The sequence below is a fragment of the Chiloscyllium plagiosum genome, chromosome 1, assembly GCF_004010195.1.
Source record: "Chiloscyllium plagiosum isolate BGI_BamShark_2017 chromosome 1, ASM401019v2, whole genome shotgun sequence".
Taxonomy (NCBI): Eukaryota; Metazoa; Chordata; class Chondrichthyes; order Orectolobiformes; family Hemiscylliidae; genus Chiloscyllium; species Chiloscyllium plagiosum.
Genome location: NC_057710.1, coordinates 120,854,398 through 120,874,938, shown reverse-complemented (window position 1 = coordinate 120,874,938; position 20,541 = coordinate 120,854,398). Strand labels below are relative to the sequence as shown.

Here is a 20,541-nt window from a genome sequence, read left to right as displayed (position 1 = left end):
ACTGGAATTAACATTTCAACAAAGCTCAGTCATTATGTTATTAAGTGTATCCTCCAACCAATCAGCACTTATGGTGTAATGATGGTGTTCCTACCTCTAGACCAGAAAAGACAGGTTCAAGTCTCACCTGCCTCACAGATAACGTCATAACACCTTTGAACAAGTTGATCAAAAATATCTGATAAGATGGTTTTCCCTTTATTTTGGTATTTATTGTGAATGACTCTGATGAATGTAAGATGAAACAAATTTGATAAAATGTATTTTTTTTTCAGTAATTCACTTTCAGGGAACTTCTTGACCTATTAAAAACCAGTCTCCCCTCTATCCTGTTACCAACTGTACTGGTGACATCATTAGAACAGTCCAGTGAGGATGGGCATTCACCTCAACAATCTCAGCACTGAAAAGAAATTTCAAAATTCTAATGGTTCTTATTTACCACTCCCTTAAATAAGAAGGGGTCTTCTCTCAAGACAATCCCTCCCTTTCAAATGTTAAAGATAAAGGTGCGTGCTTGTATGCAAGTAATGCATAACAAACAACAGAAAAAGGAAAGTGACATTCTTGGAGTAAGATATCTGTCATCTCACCTGTATAAGCAATATAGTGCAAGTAAATACCTAGAAAAGGTTGTTAATATAAAAGACTGTATGGCACTATTCGAACAACAGTGGCATTCTCCCTAGTCTCTTAAACAATACACACCCCTTTGAGAACACCTAAAACAAATAATTCAGTATTGCATTGCTGTTGTGGGACTCTACTGTGCAAACCAACTGACATATCTCCAACAAAATAAAAGTTCTTGCATCGGCAGGAAGAATCACAGAATCCCTGCAGTATGGAAACAGGCCCTTTGGTCCAACAAGTCCACACTGACCCTCTGAAGAGTATCCCACCCAGACCCATTCCCCTACATTTACCCCTGACTAATGCAGCTAACCTGCACTATGGGCAATATAGCATGGCCAATTCATCTAAACTGCACATCTTTGGAATGTGGGAAAAAACCAGAGCACCCAGAGGAAACCCACACAGACACCGGGAGAATGTGTGTGGAGTTCGCAGTCGCCAGAGGCTAGAATCAAACCAGAGTCCCTGGGGTTGTGAAGAAGCAGTGCTAACCACTGAGCCACCATGCCACCCAGTGTTTTGGGATATCACAAAGCTGTGCTAAGTGCTATATCATACAAGCCATCCTTTCTTTACTACAGAAGGAAGAAATTTTAAATGGAATTAAATGAATGACTTCTACCTACAAATAGGTTACGATTATTGAACAATTTATTATAATTTTGGTGGCCAGACATCCAATTAGATGCCAGAATTAAATGATAGTAATTGGTTTTGTCAGATTTATATCTCACTTCTTTCAGCTACAGCTTCGAGCTGCTGGAAATTTCTTATTGAATCAATTGTTTGGCTTTGTTAAATAGTGGAGTATTTTTGGTTACATGTTCAATTTTTTCTGATGCTAATTTACTGAACTCTATTTCACAAGTTGTCATTATGAGATGGAAAGTCATGAGATCAGAGTTGCCCAGTTCAGTAAGCAATATACTAACACACCTGAGATTTGGGTGAAAGTTTGTAACTCAGGATGTAAGCTTGCTCATTCAGCTGGTAGATTTGTTCTCATTGTTTCATCGCCATGCTAGATAACATCGTCAGTGAGCCTCCAGTGAAGCATTAGTGTTCTGTCCTGCTTACTATTTGTCTAGTTCGCCTGGTTGTGGCAGGTGATACCATTTCCGGTTCTGTTTGAGAGTTTGGCATAAGGGGTCCAAAAACTGTGTTTATTAATTAAGTTCCGGTTTGAACGCCAGGCCTCCAGGAATTCCCGTGCTTGGCTTTGTTTAGCCTGTCCCATGATGGATGTGTTCTCCCAGTCAAACTGGTGTCCCTCTTCGTCGGAGTGTATGGTATCACTGAATTGTTAATCAGGGATAGGCAACATGGTTTTGTGCAGGAAAGGTCATGTCTTACAAACCTAATAGAATTCTTTGAAGACGTGACCAAGTTGATGGGGGGGGGGGGGAGGAGGAAGCTGTATATATTTGGACATTGGGACCAGTTCTGGAGGTGAGACGATAACAAATTGGATGGTCTACACCTGGGCTCGACTGGAACCAATATCCTTGGGGGTGCTTTTGCTAATGCTGTTGGGGAGGGCTTAAAACTAATATTGCAGGGGATGGGAATCAAATGAGGTGGTTAGTGGACAGTAAGGAGGTAGTAGCTAAAGCCTGTAAGGAACGAGGTAATGAAGTCAGCGTGACTCAGGAGAGGAGTAGGCAGGAAGCAGATTATGAACGCAAAGGGACTGGTGGCCTGAGGTGCATTTGTTTAAATGCAAGAAGTGTCGTACATAAGGCAGATGAACTTAGGGCTTGGATTAGTACCTGGGGAGTAAGATGTTATTGCCATTACTGAAAAATTGCTTGAGGGTACGGCATGATTGGCAACTAAATATCCCAGGATATTGATGCTTCAGGCAGGACAGAGAGGGAGGTATAAGGAGGTGGAGGCGCTGCTTTACTGGTCAGAGAGGATATCACAGCTGTGCTGAAGGAGGGCACCAGCAATGAGGCTGTATGGGCAGAGCTAAGAAATAGGAAGGGTGCGTACTACATGCCTCCCAAAAGCAGAGGGGAGATAGTGGTACAAATATGTAAACAGATCATGGAAAGATGTAGGAGCAAAAGGGTGGTGGTGACAGGAGATTTTAAACTTCCCAACATTGACTGGGATTCACTTAGTGTTAGAGGTCTAGATGGAGCAGAATTTAAGGAGAATCCAGGAGGGCTTTCTCGAGCAATATGCAAATAGTCCAACTCGGGAATCTAGTTTTGGGAAACGAGCCCGGCCAGGTGGTTGAAGTTTTAGTAGGGGATTACTTTGGAAATAGTGATCACGATTCCATAAATTTTAGAATACTCATGGACAAAATCAAGTGGTCCTAAAGGAAGGGTGCTAAATTGGGGCTAGGCCAACTATAACAAAACTCGGCAGAAGCTGGGGAATGTAAATTGGGAGCAGCTATTTGTAGGTAAATCCACATTTTTTTTTATGTGGGAGGTGTTTAAAGACAGGTTGATTAAAGTTCAGGAGAGATATGTTCCTGTGAAAATGAGTGATACAAATGGCAAGATGAGGGAACCATGGATAACAGGTGAAATTGTGAGTCTGGCTAAGAGGAAAAAGGAAGAGTTCATAAGGTCTAGGTGACTGAAGACACACAAAACTTTGGAACAATATCGGGAATATGGAACCAATCTGAAATGAGGATTTAAGAGGGCTAAAAGGGGTCACGAGATATCTTTAGCAAACAAGATCAAGGAAAATCCCAAAGCCTTTTATTCGTATATAAGGACCAAGTGAATAACTAGAGAAAGAGTTAGCCCACTCAAGGACAAAAGAGGAAAGTTACATTTGGAGTCAGAGAAAATGGGCGAGATTCTTAACAAGTACTTTGCATTGGTATTCACCAAGGAGAGGGACATGTCGGATGTTGAGGTTAAGGATAGATATTTGATTACTTTCGGTCAAGTCTGCATAAGGAGGAAATTTTGGGTATTCTAAAAGGCATTAAGGTGGACAAATCCCAGGTCCGGATTGGATCTATGTCAGGTTACTGAGGTAAGCGAGAGAGGAAATAGCTGGGGCTTTAACAGAAATCTTTGCAGCATCCTTGGACACAGATGAGGTCCCAGAGGACTGAAGAATTGCTAATGTTGTGCCCTTATTTAAGAAGGTTAGCAGGATAATCAAGTAATTATAGACTGGTGAGCCTGACGTCAGTGTAGGGAAGCTGCTGGAGGATAGGACCTTTCCCATCTGGAACAAAATGGGCTTATCAGTAATAGGCAACATGGTTTTGTGCAGAGAAGGTCATGTCTTACAAACCTAATAGAATTCTTTGAAGAGCTAACCAAGCTGATTGATGAGGGAAGGGCTGTAGATGTCATACACATGGACTTTAGTAAGGCGTTTGATAAGGTTTCCCATGGTAGGCTGAAGGAGAAGGTGACGTTGCATGAAGTCCAGGGTGCACTAGCTCGATGGATAGAGAACTGGCTAGGTAACAGGAAACAGAGTAGGGGAAGTGTGTTTCTCAAAATGGAGACCTGTGTCCAGGGGTGTTCCACAGGTATCTGTGTTGGGACCACTGTTGACGGTGATATATATAAATGAGATGGAGGAAAGTACAGGTGGCCCGATTAGCAAGTTTGCAGATGACACTACGATTGGTGGAGTAGCAGCCAGTGAAGGGGACTATCAGTGAATATAGATAGATTGGAGAGTTGGCAGAAAAATGGCAGATGGAGTTCAATCCGGGCAACTGCAAGGAGATGTACTTTGGAAGATCCAATTCAACAGCGAACTATACAGTAAATGGAAAAGTCCTGGGGAAAATTGACAAAGAGATTTGAGTGTTCAGGTCCATTGTTCCCTGAAGGTAGCAACGCAGGTCAGTAGAGTGCTCAAGAAGGAATACAGCATCCTTTCTTTGGATGGGGTATTGAGTTCAAGAGTTGGCAGGTCATATTACAGTTGTAAGACTTTGGTTCTGCCACACTTAGACTACTGCGCACAGTTCTGTTGCCACATTACCAAAAGGATGTGGATGCTTTGCAGAGGGTGCAGAGGAGGTTCACGAGGATGTTGCCTGGTATGGAGGGCACTAGCTATGAGGAGGGGTTGAGTAGATTAGGATTATTTCCATTAGAAAGACAGAGGTTGAGGGGGGGGACCTGATTGAGATCTACAAAATCATGAGAGGTATAGACAGGGTGGATAGCAAGAAGTTTTTCCCCCAGACTGGGGGACGCAATTACTATGGGGTCACGAGTTCAAGGAGAGAAGGGAAAAGTTTCGGGGTGATATGCGTGGAAAGTTCTTTAAACAGAGGGTGGTATGTCCCTGGAACGCGTTGGCAGCGGAGGTGGTCGAGGCGGGCACAATAGCATCATTTAAGATGTATCTAAATAGTTACAGGAATGGGCAGGGAGCCAAGGGATACAGACCCTGAGAAAATAGGTGGCAGGTTTAGATAGAGGATCTGGATCGGCGCAGGCTTGGAGGGCCGCAGGGCCTGTTCCCATGCTGTAATTTTCTTTGTTCTTCCAAATCTACCAGCTCAACAAGCGAATTTACAACCCGATACTAACATACCCTCGAATATTACTTTGCAATAATGCAAACCTCTCAATCAGACCTCTCTTATTATCACACTTGTAGGACATGCTTTTGCACTGAATTCAGACTTTTAGCTTATGCTTGCTTAGACATGGTTTCCTGATGTAGACACTGTCATTAAGATGAATGGTTGAATAGACACACTGTTGCTTGCACTGTTTGTGCAGATGCCTGAGCCCCTTGAAGGGATACCTTACTCAGGAAGCTTTCTAAACACGAGTTTCCATATAAAAAGAATTAAAAGCCTGTGGACAGCTGAAAGTTTAAATGAACGTTCGCAGTTATTTCACTGCTGACCGCATATCCTGGTGTCCATACCTCTAAGCATTTTATTTATAACAAACTGATTTATAATCAACAACAAAAAAAATCAATTACATCAGTCTGGCACAAGTGCTTGATCGAGGTTGCCTAGTTTGAGAATTTGTCCAAGTTCAAGGTTAGAAGGTTTGCTGGTTTCCAAATTAAACACTAATTGTCTAAACCCACTAACCTTAAAAATTAGGAAACTATTTAGAACTGGAACTCAACATAAACATGATTTTTTTTAAATAAAGGGATGAAATTGTGACTTTTCCAAAACAATGTTCCAGGTGTTACTGCAGCAGGACAAGTAATAGCTCTGACTATTACAATTAGGTTTTAAATTTCTTTGCATTGTAATTTGCTAAACACGAGTGTCGATAGCATGCAGTGAGGGAAACTGGTCACCAGGAATCAGGAAAGCATGGTATATATTAGCAAATGTAAGAATTTTTTTTTTAGTTTTTTTTTTAAAAAAAGCTTTTTTGGCTTTTAAAAGTCAAATTCAGAGGGACTTGTGTGAAACTGTACAAGGAACCCAAAGTTAGCATGCAGGTACAGTAAACAATTAGGAAGGTCAGTGACATGTTGGTTTTAACTTCAAGGAGACTAGAACACACAAGAACGACACAATCTCAATCTAAAGGGCACACCGAGAGTATTGTGCATTGTTTCGGTCTCCCTATGGAAGAATATTCTTGCATACAAAGTCTTATAAAATATAATCGCTCCTCCCTAATTGCCATTGAGAAGGTGGTGGTGGCTGCCTCCTAGGAGAGGTTAAATAGGCTGGGGCTGTTTTCCCTGAAGTGTCAGAGGTAGAGGGGTGACCTTTGAGGTTTATAAAATAGAGAGGGGCATGGATAGGGTAAATAGACAAGGTCTTATCCCCAGGGTAAGGGAGTTCCAAACTAGAGAGAATAGGTTAAAAGAAGGTGAGAGGGGACAAATTTGAAAGGGACCTAAATGGCAACCTTTTCACCCACAGGTTGGTGTGTGTATGGAATGAGGTTCACTTCCAATTACAACATTTAAAAAGTCACCTGGATGGGTAGATGAATAGGAAAGGTTTAGAGAGATAGAGGCCAAATGCTGGCAATTGAGACTAGGTTAAGAAAAGGATATCTGGTCAGCATGGATGAGTTGGACCAAAGGGTCTGTTTCTGTGCTGTGCATCTCTATGGCTCTGACACTATGGCCTGCTGTAAGAAAGGGAGTTATAGGTCTTTGCTGCAGCAACATTCTGGATGGCATGTGGCTTCAAGAAAAACAATATTGCAGCATCTTCTGCCTTGCTGGGTGGTAGAAATCACCAAGTCACAAATGTTTGCTGCACATTGTGGAGATGGTACACACTGTCGTCACTGCATATCGCTGGTGAACAGTGAATACTGAAGGTGGTGGATGGAGTGCTACATAAGCAGGCTGCTACGTCTTTGATGGTGTCAAATTTCTTGAGTGTTGGAGCTGCATTCATTCAGGCAAGTGAGGAGCATCCCATTCCACTCCTGACTTGTGGAAAGTTGAGAAGCTTTTGAGGACAAGGAGGAAAGATAGTCACTGCTAAAACCCAAGCCTACAAGCTGATGTTATAGCCGCAGCATTTATATGGTAGTGGAGTTCAGCTCCTGGACTACAATAACTCCAGGATGTTACTAGTTGGATTTTCAACAATGACAGATGGTTAGCTTCTTCCTGGTTGAAGATAGTCATTGCCTAACAGCTGTGTGTCATGGATGGAACTGGCCTCGATCAGCCAAGAATTGCTACACCAAGGACACCGACTAGTTCAGTATCTATGAAATGGTGCTGAACAATGTGTAGTCATCAACAGCATCCCCAGTTCCATCCTTATGATGGAGGCAAAGAGACTGATGAAGCAGCTGAAGAAAGTTAGGTCAATGAAACTACCCTGACAAACTCTGAGCCAGGACACTCAGGTTCAAGTCCCGGCTGGTGATATTCAATACCACCTCTGAACAGGCTGATCAGAAATAGTTACTCTGATGAATTTCAGCAGCGATAACCTGGGACTGAAATGATATTCCTACAATAGCAGATATTGCCTTGAGCGAGGTGTGACTTCAATCAATCGAGAGTTTCTCCCCTAATGTCCAAGGACTTCTAGTTTGTGAACCTTCTTTAATACTAATCCTAGTCAAATGCTAACAAAAACAAAGATTGCTGGGGTTCTGTGAACCTTCTTCAGAAATCCAAAATGCTGACTTTGCTTTGTCTCCACAGATGCTGTCAAACCTGCTGCACCTCTCCACATTTACTTTCATGTTCCTTTTTTGTTGCTCTCACTATCTCTTGTATCTAGTTTTGCTCTTTGCCATTTCTTTCCGTGTTCCCTGAACTGTTTCATTTGCTGCAAGAAGTTACTGAACCCAATACAAAAAGAGCTGAAATGATAAGGTCACTGACATCCATTATACCCTTACCCAAGCTCATGAGATCAATATGCCACATCAGGCTTGATAAATTCCACTGTTAGCAGTTTTCACTGTTCAAACAAAAGTATTCAACAGAAATTTATGGAAAAACAGGGATGATGTAAACATTAAATAGAATTCATTGCACTATAACTGTTTAATGTTTAAACGGGGTACTGACAGTGACAGTTCTCACCATTCAAATAACATTGAGGATGCCGAGCCAAGTTAATGTTTAATGGTCAAATGGAAAAAACCTAAAAGCCTGCTCAAAAGGTTAATCTCATATTGTAAAAGAGGTTTATCAAATTACCAAAACAATTAAAAACAGAAAAGGCACTTCATAGACACTTAGTTCATCATATATAAAACACCAATTAGTCAAAGCTAAATGGGTCTGGGTGGGTTGCTCTTCAGAGGGTCAGTGTGGGCCTGTTCCCCACAAGTAGATAGATAATTTAATCTAAACTAAAAACAGATAATGGAAGAAGAGTATTGCAAATGCATTTCTCAATTCAATAAAATCAGAGCGTTTCCCCAAGTTATATTTCCCAAGTGGAACGTCAGTACAAGGAATAATTTCTGTACTTGGCCTACCCTTGAAAAGCAGGAGTGTACAGAAATATTTGCATTACCTCCAAATCCTGAAGCAGCTGTTGTGGTGGTGGTTCCGAAACCAAAACTGGGCTGTGCCGTGGTTTTGGCACCAAAAGAACCAAAAGAAAATCCAGTGGTTCCTAAAAAGAACAGATTTATCACTAAGGATGGCACAGGTTTTATTGTTGTGCACTTTAATTGTTGTTTATGGGTGTGTCACCAGAGACTTGGCAATACTGGAGATTTGATCATAATGGATTAAATATATATTCACTCATCACACAACGGATGGCACGGAGAATTATTTTCACCCATGTGATCCAAATTACGTAGAACATAGACTGTTGGAGCAAATGATTTTCTAATTGTCCTCAAGGTGAAAAGCAAAAAACTTTTCATTTCAAACCCAAGCTTGATCACGTGGCATCGAATTGCTAGCCCCGTGTTAACAGGTGTAAGAAGAGCTTCACCAACACAATTAAATAAAATTCTCTTTCAGATGTTGTGAATTCCCAGCAGATTGTGCATTCGATTTAAACTCAACATGTGGTTCAAGACCAGGCCTCCGGAACAGGCTTGTACACATCTATCAAGCTCTGAGCAGAAGATACTCTTTCTTCACAACAGTGCTGCTGTAAGCTGAAAATTGATCTTTTGCATGAACTCGTCACTTAGGAACAGGAGGTGGCCATTGGGCCTCTCAGACTCTCTGCCATTCATGAAGTTAATGATTGCTCCATTATTGTGCACCTCTACAACCTTTCATCCCCTTGCTTGGCAAGAATCTGCCTACCTCTGGATTAAAAATATTCACGGACTCTGCCTCCTATGCTCTTGGAGGGAAATTTTCTAAATATTTACGGCTGAGAAAAAATTCTTCTCATCTCTCCCTTAACCACGTGACTTTTCTTTTTAAAAGAACAGTGCACCCTAGTTCTGGATTCATGCCACCAATGAAAATACCTATTTCATGTCCACCCTGTCAAGATCACTCAGCATCTTTGTATCAGGAGGCAGTCACACTTATGGTGGGGGGGGTCGCATGATTTGATCAGTGTTCAAGGTCAAGAGTAGATGACTCCAGGTAAGGAGAACTGGAGGGAAAACATGTCTCAAACGCAAGATTCCTTCAGCTTGTCTGGGTGAAAACGGGGCTGCGTGGTGGAGGATGAAGCCATTTAAATGGGAAGAGAAGAAAGGAACATAATGGCAGTTGGTGACACGAGACGGAGGGAAGTTGAAAATGTTCTCTACAATAAAAAACAACGCAAGTCCAGATGGTTGTGCTGTCTGCCCAGTGGAAAAGTTCAAGTCATTTGCTCAGGACCCGCAGTGCAATATCTTCATGAAGGGAGAAATCATGCCTGACAAATTTACTAGAATTCTTTGAGGTAATAACAAGATAGATAAATTGGAAACAGTGGATGTAACATATTGGATTTTCAGAAGGCATTTGATGAAGTACTACATGTTAGACTGCTTAAGATAAGGACCCATGCTGTTGAAGGTAATATGGTTTTTTTTTTAAAGCATGCTTAGAGGATTAGCTAACAAATAGAAGATAGAATTGAGGGACTGTTGTGGTGCAGTGGTAGAGACCCTTGCTCTGAACCAGGATGGCAGGTTCAAGACCTACTTCTGAACAGGTTGATTAGAAAATACCTAGAAGGGAAGAGATGGGATTTGGGGTCATTTTCAAGATGGCCTTTTGGAACTAGTGGAGTGCCACAAGGATCAGGCTGGGACCACAGTTATTTACAATAATATTAATGACATGGATGTGAAAAATGAAGATAGGTGGAATGGCGAGTGGCGAGGATGACTGCACAAAATTTATGGACAGGCATGGAGCAGCAAAAATTCTGCAGTTCGAACACAGTGCAGGAAAATGTCAGGTACATTTTGATACTTTGGCAGGAAAAGTGGTGAAGCTGAATATTGTTTAAATAGAGAAAGACAGCAGAATAATACAGAACAGAAGGATCTGGGAGACCTCACTCATGAATCACAAAATACTAGCATCCAAGTTCAGCGACTAATAGGAAAAACCAATGGAATGTTGACTAATTCAAAGGGAATGTAGCATAAAAGGAAGGTAGGTTATGCTGAAACTGCACAAAGCACTAGTCAGAGCACAGCTGGAATACTGTGAAGAGTTTTGGCCCCTTTATCTTAGGAAAGATATACTAGTACTGTAGGCAGTCCAGACAAGGTTCATTATGCTGATACCAGGTATGGAGGGACTATCTATTGGAGGAGAGGTCGAGTAAGTTGGAATTTAGAAAAATGACAGGCGACCTTAGGAGACACGACAGGGTTGATGCGGAAAGATGCTTTCCCCTTGTGCGAGTCTCAGACCACAGGGCATAATCGCAGAAGGAGGGGTCACTTATTTCTGACAGATGAGGAGGAATTTCTTCTCAAAATGAATCTGTAGAATTCTTTACCACAGAGTTGGGTCATTAAACACATTCAAGGCAGAGATAGATTCCCTTACTGGTTTCTCAGGTTACTGGGAAAAGGCAGGGAAGTGGGATTTAGCATTATCAGATCAGCCATGATCTCACTGAATAGTAGAGTGGTCCCAATGGGCTGAATGACCTACCTCAGCTCTTACATCTTAGTCTTACAACAGAGGGAGACTCCAGTCATCCTGGTCCATGTAGGTATCAGAAAAGGAGGTTCTTGTATGAAGAATTAAAAATTGGATCCTGAAAGGATTTCTGGCCTAATACTTGAACCATGTGCTAACTGACGCAGGGTAAATCAGATTAGGTATTTTTAAAACACCCTGCCCAGGGATTATCTCTCTCTGAATCAGGTGGGACTTGAACCAGAGTTAGGGACACCAGAGATGAATGCATGGCTCAAAGATTGGTATGGGAGAATTTGGTCACAGTTTAGGGAACATTGACGCCAGTAACATGGAAAGCAGGATCTATACTGTCAGGACAGTCTCCACCTGAACCATGCTAGGACTGGCTTTCTTACAAGTCGCATATCTAGGAAAGTAGACAGGCTTTTAAGTTAAATATTGGGGTCAAAGAATCAAACCTGGGAAGGTGAGATAAATCAACTAGTACAGCCAAGGCCAAAAGAAAGTAATATGAGTAATTATAAACATACTGTGGGAGGAAGGGACAGAGACTATAATCCAAGGGTAAACCATAAAAATATGGTCAGAAGATACAGAAATAATAAAAGGTTAAAGACTGTATCTGAAAATGTGGCTTCTGAAACAAATTAGATGTATTGAGAATGGAAAAGAAATAAATAAGTACGACTCAGGAGTCACTGCAAAGGCACAGCTGCAGGACGACATGGATTGCAACCTGAATCTTGAAGGATTCATCACATTTAGGAAGGACACAGTAATAGCAAAAGGCGGAGTTTTGCAAATGTTAATTAATGATAGCAGCACATAGAAGGGGATGACCTAATTTTATGATATTAGGATGTGGAAACATTTGGGTAGAGATGGAAGTTAATAAAAGCAAAAGATCACCTCTGGGAGACATACATAGACCTCCTAATAGAAACCAAACAGTAGCTTAGAGCACAAACGAATAAATAATGTGATCGAGAGAGCAGCAAGAGGACCACAATGGCAGCTGCTACTTAGAATGTTTAAGCCCAGAATTTCAGCTCATGGCCCACTTGGAATTCTGAACCCCAATTAGGGAAACTCTGCTCTAGCAAATACAAGCAGCATCCCAAAAAAAAAGTGACAAATCAGGAAACTAAAGTGAAGAAGAAACACAAGAAAATTACAATTACCGAGGAGACACAGAGTAAATTTCTGGAGCTGTGGTTTGACAAATGCCCTACTACTAAGGACTTGACCCCAGGGTCTCAGAAGAAATGGCTAGTGAAATAGTTGATGTGGTGGTTTCAATTTTCTGAAATCCTTCTGATTCAGGGAAATTCCAGTCAGAGAGTATGACAGCAAATGTACCTCTTTCATTCCAGAAGGAAACGAGAGAGAAAGCAGAAAACTATAGGCCATTTAGCTTGACATCGGTCATAGAAGAAATGTTAGAAGCTAATATTAAGGTACAGCAGAGCACTTATAAAATTTCAAGGTAAGGTAAGGGGTTTAAAGTAAAGGAACCCCAAGGGGGAAGTGGCCATAACAGAACAAACTAACCCTGCAGATTGAGAAGAAGGAGAAGCTAGAAAGATTTTGTTGTATTACAATTGAGTAAAGGTAACTACAATTGAGGGAGGAGCTGGAAAGATTTGATTAGAAGGGGAGACTGACAGAGAAGATAGTGCAGCAATAAAGGCAAGATTTCTAGGAGTAATTCAGGAAGTGTAGTGAAGGCAGGCTCAATTAAGGCATTTAAGATGGCATTAGATTAATAAAGTAGGAACATTGTGCTGGGTCACAGCCAGATGGCAGGACTTTGGCACTAACTCTCATGCTCAGACAGCTGGTGGAGATATAATCAGCCCAGTGGCCTTCCTCTGCCCCATAACGATTCCATTTTTAAGTATATTCAAACTAATAAATTGCTGGCCCAGATGAAATACGTCTAAGCTGCTCAGAATAGCAAGGGAGTAAATGAGGTTCTGCCAATTTGTCAACTCTGTCTGGTGACAGCTGTGCTGGCGAACTGGGGCCAAACATTGTAACGTTGTTTAAAAAAAAAGGAAGATAAGTTGGAATGAGTAACAGCAGTTTTGAAGTTCGGCAAGTTATGGTCTCGTTTGTTTCCAATACTAATTTTCATTTCGAAAAAGGTGAATAATCAAGGACAGTCAACATGGATTTGTTAAGGGAAGATCATGACTGTCTAAACTGCTTGAAATTTTTTGATAATCTAATGAGGATAGTAGATGAGGCAAGTACATTTGGATTTAGTCTGTTTGGATTTCAGTAAGGCACTTGACAAGGTCCCACATGGTAAATTTGTCAGGTAATTAAGTGCCAACAGTTACCATGGCACAGTGGTAACGTCCCTACCAGAGCCGAGAGACCCAGGTTCAACCTCCCACCAGCTTTGCAGACATGTCATAATTTTTAATAGATTGATGAGGAAAGGTCTCCAAGGGAAAGTGGCAAGTTGGATCCAAGTGACAGGCAGCAATGCTAATGAAGACATAATTAACTGAAAGGATGTTTCAAATAGGATTTGTCAGGTGTCAGGTCTGGGTTCCTTACTGCTCAAAGGATAAATCACTGACACAGAATTAAAGGTACAAGTCATGTAGTTGATAATGAGGACAGACGCTGTAGTCTGCATGGATACTCAAGACTGGTCTGTAGTGCCAGTGCTGAAAATGTGTTGCTGGAAAAGCGCAGCAGGTCAGGCAGCATCCAAGGAACAGGAGAATCGACGTTTCGGGCATAAGCCCTTCTTCAGGAGTGCCAGTGCCACTGCCACTGCACCATCTCTGAACCAGAAGATCTGGGTTTGGGCCATGCCCCACAGGTGTGTCACAGTTCAAAAATGCTGAGAACTAACAGTGCTGATGGGCAGAAAAAGTGGCAACTTTAATTCAACCTGGTGATGTAATTTTAGAAGACAAACAACATGTGAGTAGTTGGACACAGAAATGTACAGGATTACAGATATACAGACACCTGTTGATATTAGTTTGCTGTAGATCTGCAGTTGACCAATATAACTTCAGTAAGAAAACCCCCATTTGGCCACTTGAGCTTCCTCCACCATTTAATAGAATCATGGTTGATCTGATGATAACCTTAAATCCTCATTCTCATCCATCCCTGATAAACTTTCACCACCTTAACAAGAATTTATTCATCCATCTTAAAAATATTCAAAGACTCAAGAGCCAATGGGCAAAAAGTGGCAGATGGAGTTCAATCTGGATAAATGCGAGGTATTGCTTTTTGGTACAAGGGTAGGGCTTATACAATTATTGGTTGGACCTTGGGTGGTGTTGTAGAACAGAGGGACCTGGTGGGGGGGCAGGTACATAATTACTTGATGTGTGCATCACATATAGACAGTGTGGTTAAAAAGGCATTTAGCAAACTTGCCTTTATTGCTTCGTCCTTTGACTATAAGAATTGGGAAGCAGGTTGAGGTTGTACAGGACATTGGTGAGGCCTCTTCTGGAATACTGTATACAGTTCTGGTCACCCAATTAGAGGAAGGATATTATTAAGCTGGAGGGGATTCAGAAGAGATGTACCAGGATGTTGTGGATATGGACGGTTTGGGTTATAAAGAAAGGCTGAATAAGCTGGGACTTTTTTTCACTGGAGTATAGGAGGTTGAGAGGCAACCTTTTAGAAGTTTATAAAATAATAAGGGGTATAGGTAGAGTTACTGGTTGTTCTCTTTTCCCTACGATGGGGGATTTCAAGACATGGGGACATATTTTTAAAGTGAGAGGAAAGAGATTTTAAAAAGACATGGGGGTAAAGTTTTTTTTTTACACAGAGTGGTTTGCTTGTGGAATGGACTTCCTGAGGAAGTGGTGGATGCAGGTACAATTACAATGTTTAAAAGACATTTGGTTAAGTACATGAATAGGGAAGGGTCGGAGGGATATGGACCAGGAGCAGGCAGGTGGGACCAGTTTAGTTTGCGATTATGCTCAGCATGGACTCGTTGGTCTGAAGGGTCTGTTTCCATACCATATGTTTACAGAAAGAGAGTTCCGAAGCCTTACAATCCTCGGAATTATCTTGCCGTCACTTTTTTTAAAAAATGGGTGACTCCTTATTTTTAAACAGTGAACCCTAGTTCTTGCTTTCACTGTAAAAGGAAACACTGTCTCCACATCTACGGTGTTGAGACTTCTCATCTATGTTTCAATCAAGTTACCTTTTAGTCTTATAAAACTCAGCAACATAATCCAATCCTGCACAACCTTTCCTCAGAACATAACCTCTCCATTACAGTATTAATCTGTAAACCATCTCTCAAATGCTTTTAACATGTTTATATCCTTCTATGAATATGGAAACTAATTTTGTCCACAGAACTCCAGATGTGGTTTTATCAGTGGCCTGTATAACTGAAGCATAATTTTCCTACTTACTTTATTCAACTCATCTCGTAATAATCATGAACGTTCTATTAGTTATCAAACATAATAGAATATCCTTTATATATGTGCTGTACCTGCCTTTTGCGATTCTTACATTAGAACACCCAAATAAAACCATAGGTGTAGAAATTAGGCCATTCAGCTCATCAAGTCTGCTCCGCCATTCAATCACGGCTGATAAGCTTCTCAACCCCATTGTCCCACCTTCTCCCATAACCCTTGATAACTCTGTAGTAATTATCCTCAATGACATGGCCTCCACAGCCTTCTGTGGCAGTGAATTCCTTAAATTCACTGCTCTCTGGCTGAAGAAGTTTCTCCTCATCTCCCTACAAAGGTCTTCCCTTTACTCGAAGGCTGGGCTCTCAGGTCCTGGTCTTTCCTCCCAATGGAAAGATCTTCCCAACATCCACTCTATCCAGGCCATTCAGTATTCTAAGTTTCAAATAGATTCCCCCCTCATCTTTCCAAACTCCATCAAGTGTAGACCCAGAGTCCTCAAACGTTTCTCATATGTTAAGCTTTTCATTCCTGGGATCATTCTTGTGAAACTCCTCTGAAGATGCTCCAGGCCCAGTACATCCTTCCTGAGATAAGGTGCCCAAAACTACACACAATACTCCAAATGTGGTCTGACCAGAGTCTTATAGATCCTCAGAAGTACATCTCTGCTTTTATATTCAAGCCCGCACAAATTAAATGCCAACATTGCATTTGCCTTCCTAACTACTGACTCAAACTGCAAGTTTACCTTGAGAGAATCGTGGCCTGAAACTCCAAAGTCTCTTTGCACTTCAGATTTCTGAATTTTCTCCCCATTTAGAAAATTGTCCATGCCTCTATTCTTCCTACCAAAGTGCTTAACCTCTCTGCATCTCAGTGCTCCACTTTCACCATTTTCATAACATGCTTCTTTAATCTTTCTGCCAAAATGGACAATTTTACATTTTTTCAAATTAAACTCCATTTGCCATATCTTTGTCCACTCACTCAATCTATAACATTTTCACCTCCTTATGTCCTATTCACAATTTAACATCCTACTTATCAGCATCATAAGCAAATCTGTCAATATTCTATTCCTTTATCCAGATCATTTATTTAACTTGCAAACAGTGGAGGTTCCAGCAACGATGCCTGCAATACACCACTTATTACATTTTGTCAACCTGAAAAACAGCCATTTCCACACCACCCTCCCCCGCCTAAAGGTAGCCAGCGTACTGTATCCTGTGAGCCAGCCAATTGTCTGTCCAAGCCCATATACTGCCCCCCTACACAGTAAGCTTTCTCTTATAATCGTTTACATGGCACTCTATCATGTGCTTTCTGGAAATCGAAGTACAGAACATCCCCTTTATTCAGAACACGTTACCACTTCAGAGAACTTCAGATTAGTTAAACATAATTTTCTCTTCCCGTAACAATCTGCATGATTACCAAAAGACAAAAGCAGCTTTATACCATTCAGATCAAGTCTACCCTGCCATTCAAATCAGGGCTTATATATTTCTCAACCCCATTCTCCTGCCTTCTTCCCATAAGCCTTGATCCCCTTACGATCAGAACCTCTGTCTTAAATACACCCAATTATTTGGCCACCAAAGCCTTCTCCAGCACTCAGTTCCACGAGATTAACCATCCTCCAGCTGACACAATTCCTCTTAATCTCAGTAATAAAGGGCAATCCCTTCATTCTGAGGCCATGCTGTCAGGTCTAGTCTCTTCTGTCTAGTGGAAACATCTTCTCCACGTTCACCCTATCCAGGTCTCTCAGTACCCTTAAAAAGTTTTAAAACAGATCTCTCTCACCCTTCAAAACCCTATCAAGTACAGGCCTAGAGTCCTCAGCTGCTCCTCAAATGACAAGCCCTTCTTCCCTAGATCATTCTTTTAAACCTCCTCTAGAACCCCTCCAACGCCAGCACATCCTTCCTTAGATTACAATTAAGAATCACACAACACCAGGTTAGAGTCCAACAGGTTTATTTGGAGCGCTGCTTCTTCATCAGATGGTGACAGCGCTCCAAAAGCTAGTGCCTCCAATTCAACCTGTTGGGCTATAACCTGGTGTTGTGCGATTTTTAGCTTTGTACACCCCAGTCCAACACTAATATCTCTGAATGTGTAATGTGAATAATTTGTGGTCCCAGCACTGACCCCTGCACAGCTCCACTAGTCATCAACTGTCATCCTGAAAAAGACCCTTTATCCTCACACTCTGCCAGTCAGCTAATCCTTGATCCATGTCTGTACCTTGCTCCTAACACCATGGGTTCATATTTTATTTAATAACCATAGGGCTTGTTAAAGGATTTCCAAGTTTCCAAACAGATGACATCCACTGGCTCTCTTTTGTATAACTTATCAAACTTGTTCACGAAAATGGCCCCAGGAATGAAAAGCTTAACATGTAAGAAACGTTTGAGGACCCTGGGTCTGTACTCAAAGACGTTTAGAAGGATGAGAGGGGATTGAAATGAAACTTGCAGAATCTTGACTGGCCTGAACAGAGTGGATGTTAGGAAGCTGTTTCCACTGGTAGAAGAGACTAGGACCTGAGGGCACAGACTGAGATAAAAGGGAAGATGTTTTAGGACAGAGATGAGGAGAAATTTCTTCAGCCAGAGAGTAGTGAATCTATGTAATTCATTGAAAGGTTGCAGAGGCCAGGTCATTGAGTATATTCAAGACCAAGATAGATCAGCTCTTGAGTATGAAGGGGATCAAGGGTTACGGGGAGAAGGCAAGAGAATGGGGATGAGAAACTTATAAGCCATGATTGAATGGCAGAGTAGATTGAATAAGTTGAATGGTCTAATTTCTGCTCCTGTGTCTTATTACCACCTCAAGAGAATTGTAATAGATTTGTCAGACATTACCTTCACCCAACCCACCCCCCCGCATTTAGCACCATTTATTTTTCTTCATCATCCATCCCCTCAAACTTCTCCACATTGAAATTCATTTTCCACGCTTCCAGTGACTCCACAGATTTATCAATGTCCTTTTGAAGTTGCCATACTGTTTATACTCAGTTTCAATACATCCCCAAGTTTTCTACGAGCAGCGCCTGACCTCCCTTTGCAGCCTTGTTACCCCAATGTCCTGTACAGTGTGCGGATGCTCCCCATCCCCTCCGGTCAGGCTGCAGCCCTCACGCGGTGCTATTGTTCCCAGATCCGGGCCACATTCGAAATCCCGGCAACTCCGCGCGCAGCCCACGCGCCGCCGGGGCAGGTGGCCGGAGGAACAACACTGAGGCGGCAGCCACTTCCTGCGGCTTAAGCCCAAATGCGATGTCCGCCCCTCCGGCTCGCAAACTCACCGGAGCTCCCACCGCCCAAACTGAACGCCATAGTGCAGCGCGCCTGTCCCTCACGGCATTCTGACCCGGGTGGAGTGCAAGCATCCCCATTTAAACGTTCCGCCGGTCATGTTGCACCCGGAACATTTTGATCAGGTCACTAAAGTTGCTGATGGGATTCGAAAGGGTTGCAGTGAAGCAGCAAGCGAAGACCTTGCATCCGCACAGCCATTGCTTCCTCCTACATTACTGATGCGTAGGAGTGGGAGATGTTGTCACAAAGAAGTCTGGCGTGAGGCGTTTGTATATCTACAACAAGCTTCAGGAGAAAGCCATGCGGATTTACACTTCCGTTGGAAGCAATGGACAGTTACTTCTAAATATATCAGAAGTCTTTTGATTTTTATTTACAGAATGGTGAAAGAATAAAAATGCAACCTTCGGCAACTAATCCATTCAGAGCACAGTCAAGTAGATCTGGCCTCCCTGTTTCAACAAACGCTGCCTCACAGCACCAGGGTCCCACGTTCGATTCCAGCCTCAGGCGACTGACTGTGTGGAGTTTGCACGTTCTCCCCGTGTCTGCGTGGGTTTCCTCCGGGGGCTCCGGTTTCCTCCCACAGTCCAAAGATGTGCAAGTTGGGTGAATTAGTGATGCTAAATTGCCCAGTGTTCAGGGATGTGTAGGTTGGGTGCAGTAGTCAGAGGAAATGTAGACGAAAAGGGTCGGGGAATGGGTCCGGCTAGGTTACTCCTCGGAGGGTCAGTTTGGACGTTGGGCCAAATGGCCCGATTCCTCACTGTAGGGATTCTTGGATTCCGTCAAACTAATGGCAAGCATCTTCTGAAACATCACCGCGTTGTTTACAAACATGATGTGGAGAAGCAGGTGTGGACAAAGTCAAGAATCACACAACACCAGGTTATAGTCCAACAGGGTTATTTGGAAGCTCTAGCTTTCGGAGCGCTGCTCCTTCATTTAGTAGCCGATGAAGGACCAGGCTTATGAAAGCTAGTGCTTCCAAATAAACTTGCTGAACTATAATGTGGTGTTGTCTGATTTTTTAACTTGGTTACAAATTAAATTTTGTAAACAAAGTCCTAGTTAATTGGAATTTCAAGGTTCATAGAATTAGTCATGATGAAGCTGTAAGATTCTTGTTTAGAATCATAATCAGTCTCACATTGTAGTTGTGACCATTTTCAAGAAGGGAGATACGACTGATTGCAGGAACTACAGAAGGATCTCCCTTCTGTTTGACACAGTCAAGGTATGTCAAAAATCCTCTTTGAACACCTCTTCCCAAGGTTTGAAAAGCTCCTAGCAGAGTCCATCCATCAAGAGACAACGTGGACATGATCTTCAGGGCAAGGCAAGACCAGGCTAATTGCAAAGATACATAGCTTTCTTAAACCTCACAATGGCCCTTTGACTCTGCCAAGCAGGAGAGACTGTTGAATGTGCTCCACAAGTTTTGTTGCCTGCCGAAATTCATCACCATCATCCACTTCCGCAGGACAACACCCAAGCTGTGAACCTGACCAATGGATCCACAATGCGTATGCAACTGAGGCCAAGTAAGGCAGTGTTATCACACCAATGTTTTTCTCCATCTTCCTTACCAGAATACTTCTCCACATCTTCATGAAGCTTTCGACAGGGGTAGA

General features: G+C 42.2%; 1 protein-coding gene across 5 annotated transcripts in view; it reads right to left on the bottom strand.

Annotated features, from left to right (window-relative positions):
• The window catches only part of nup54 (nucleoporin 54), a 67,220-nt gene extending 47,989 nt beyond the window's left edge, over window positions 1-19,231 (bottom strand). For 3 of the 5 annotated variants that reach the window (XM_043695633.1, XM_043695649.1, XM_043695653.1), the window contains exons 1-2: window positions 18,895-19,231; window positions 8,576-8,677 (exon numbers count right to left, since the gene is read on the bottom strand). In XM_043695633.1, the coding sequence (XP_043551568.1) occupies window positions 8,576-8,677; window positions 18,895-18,925 (133 nt within the window). In that variant the 5' untranslated portion in view covers window positions 18,926-19,231. The remainder of the gene's footprint in view (window positions 1-8,575; window positions 8,678-18,894) is intronic. The other 2 variants (XM_043695642.1, XM_043695658.1) reach the window with 1 other exon arrangement.
• Between the last annotated feature and the right edge of the window lie 1,310 nt (window positions 19,232-20,541).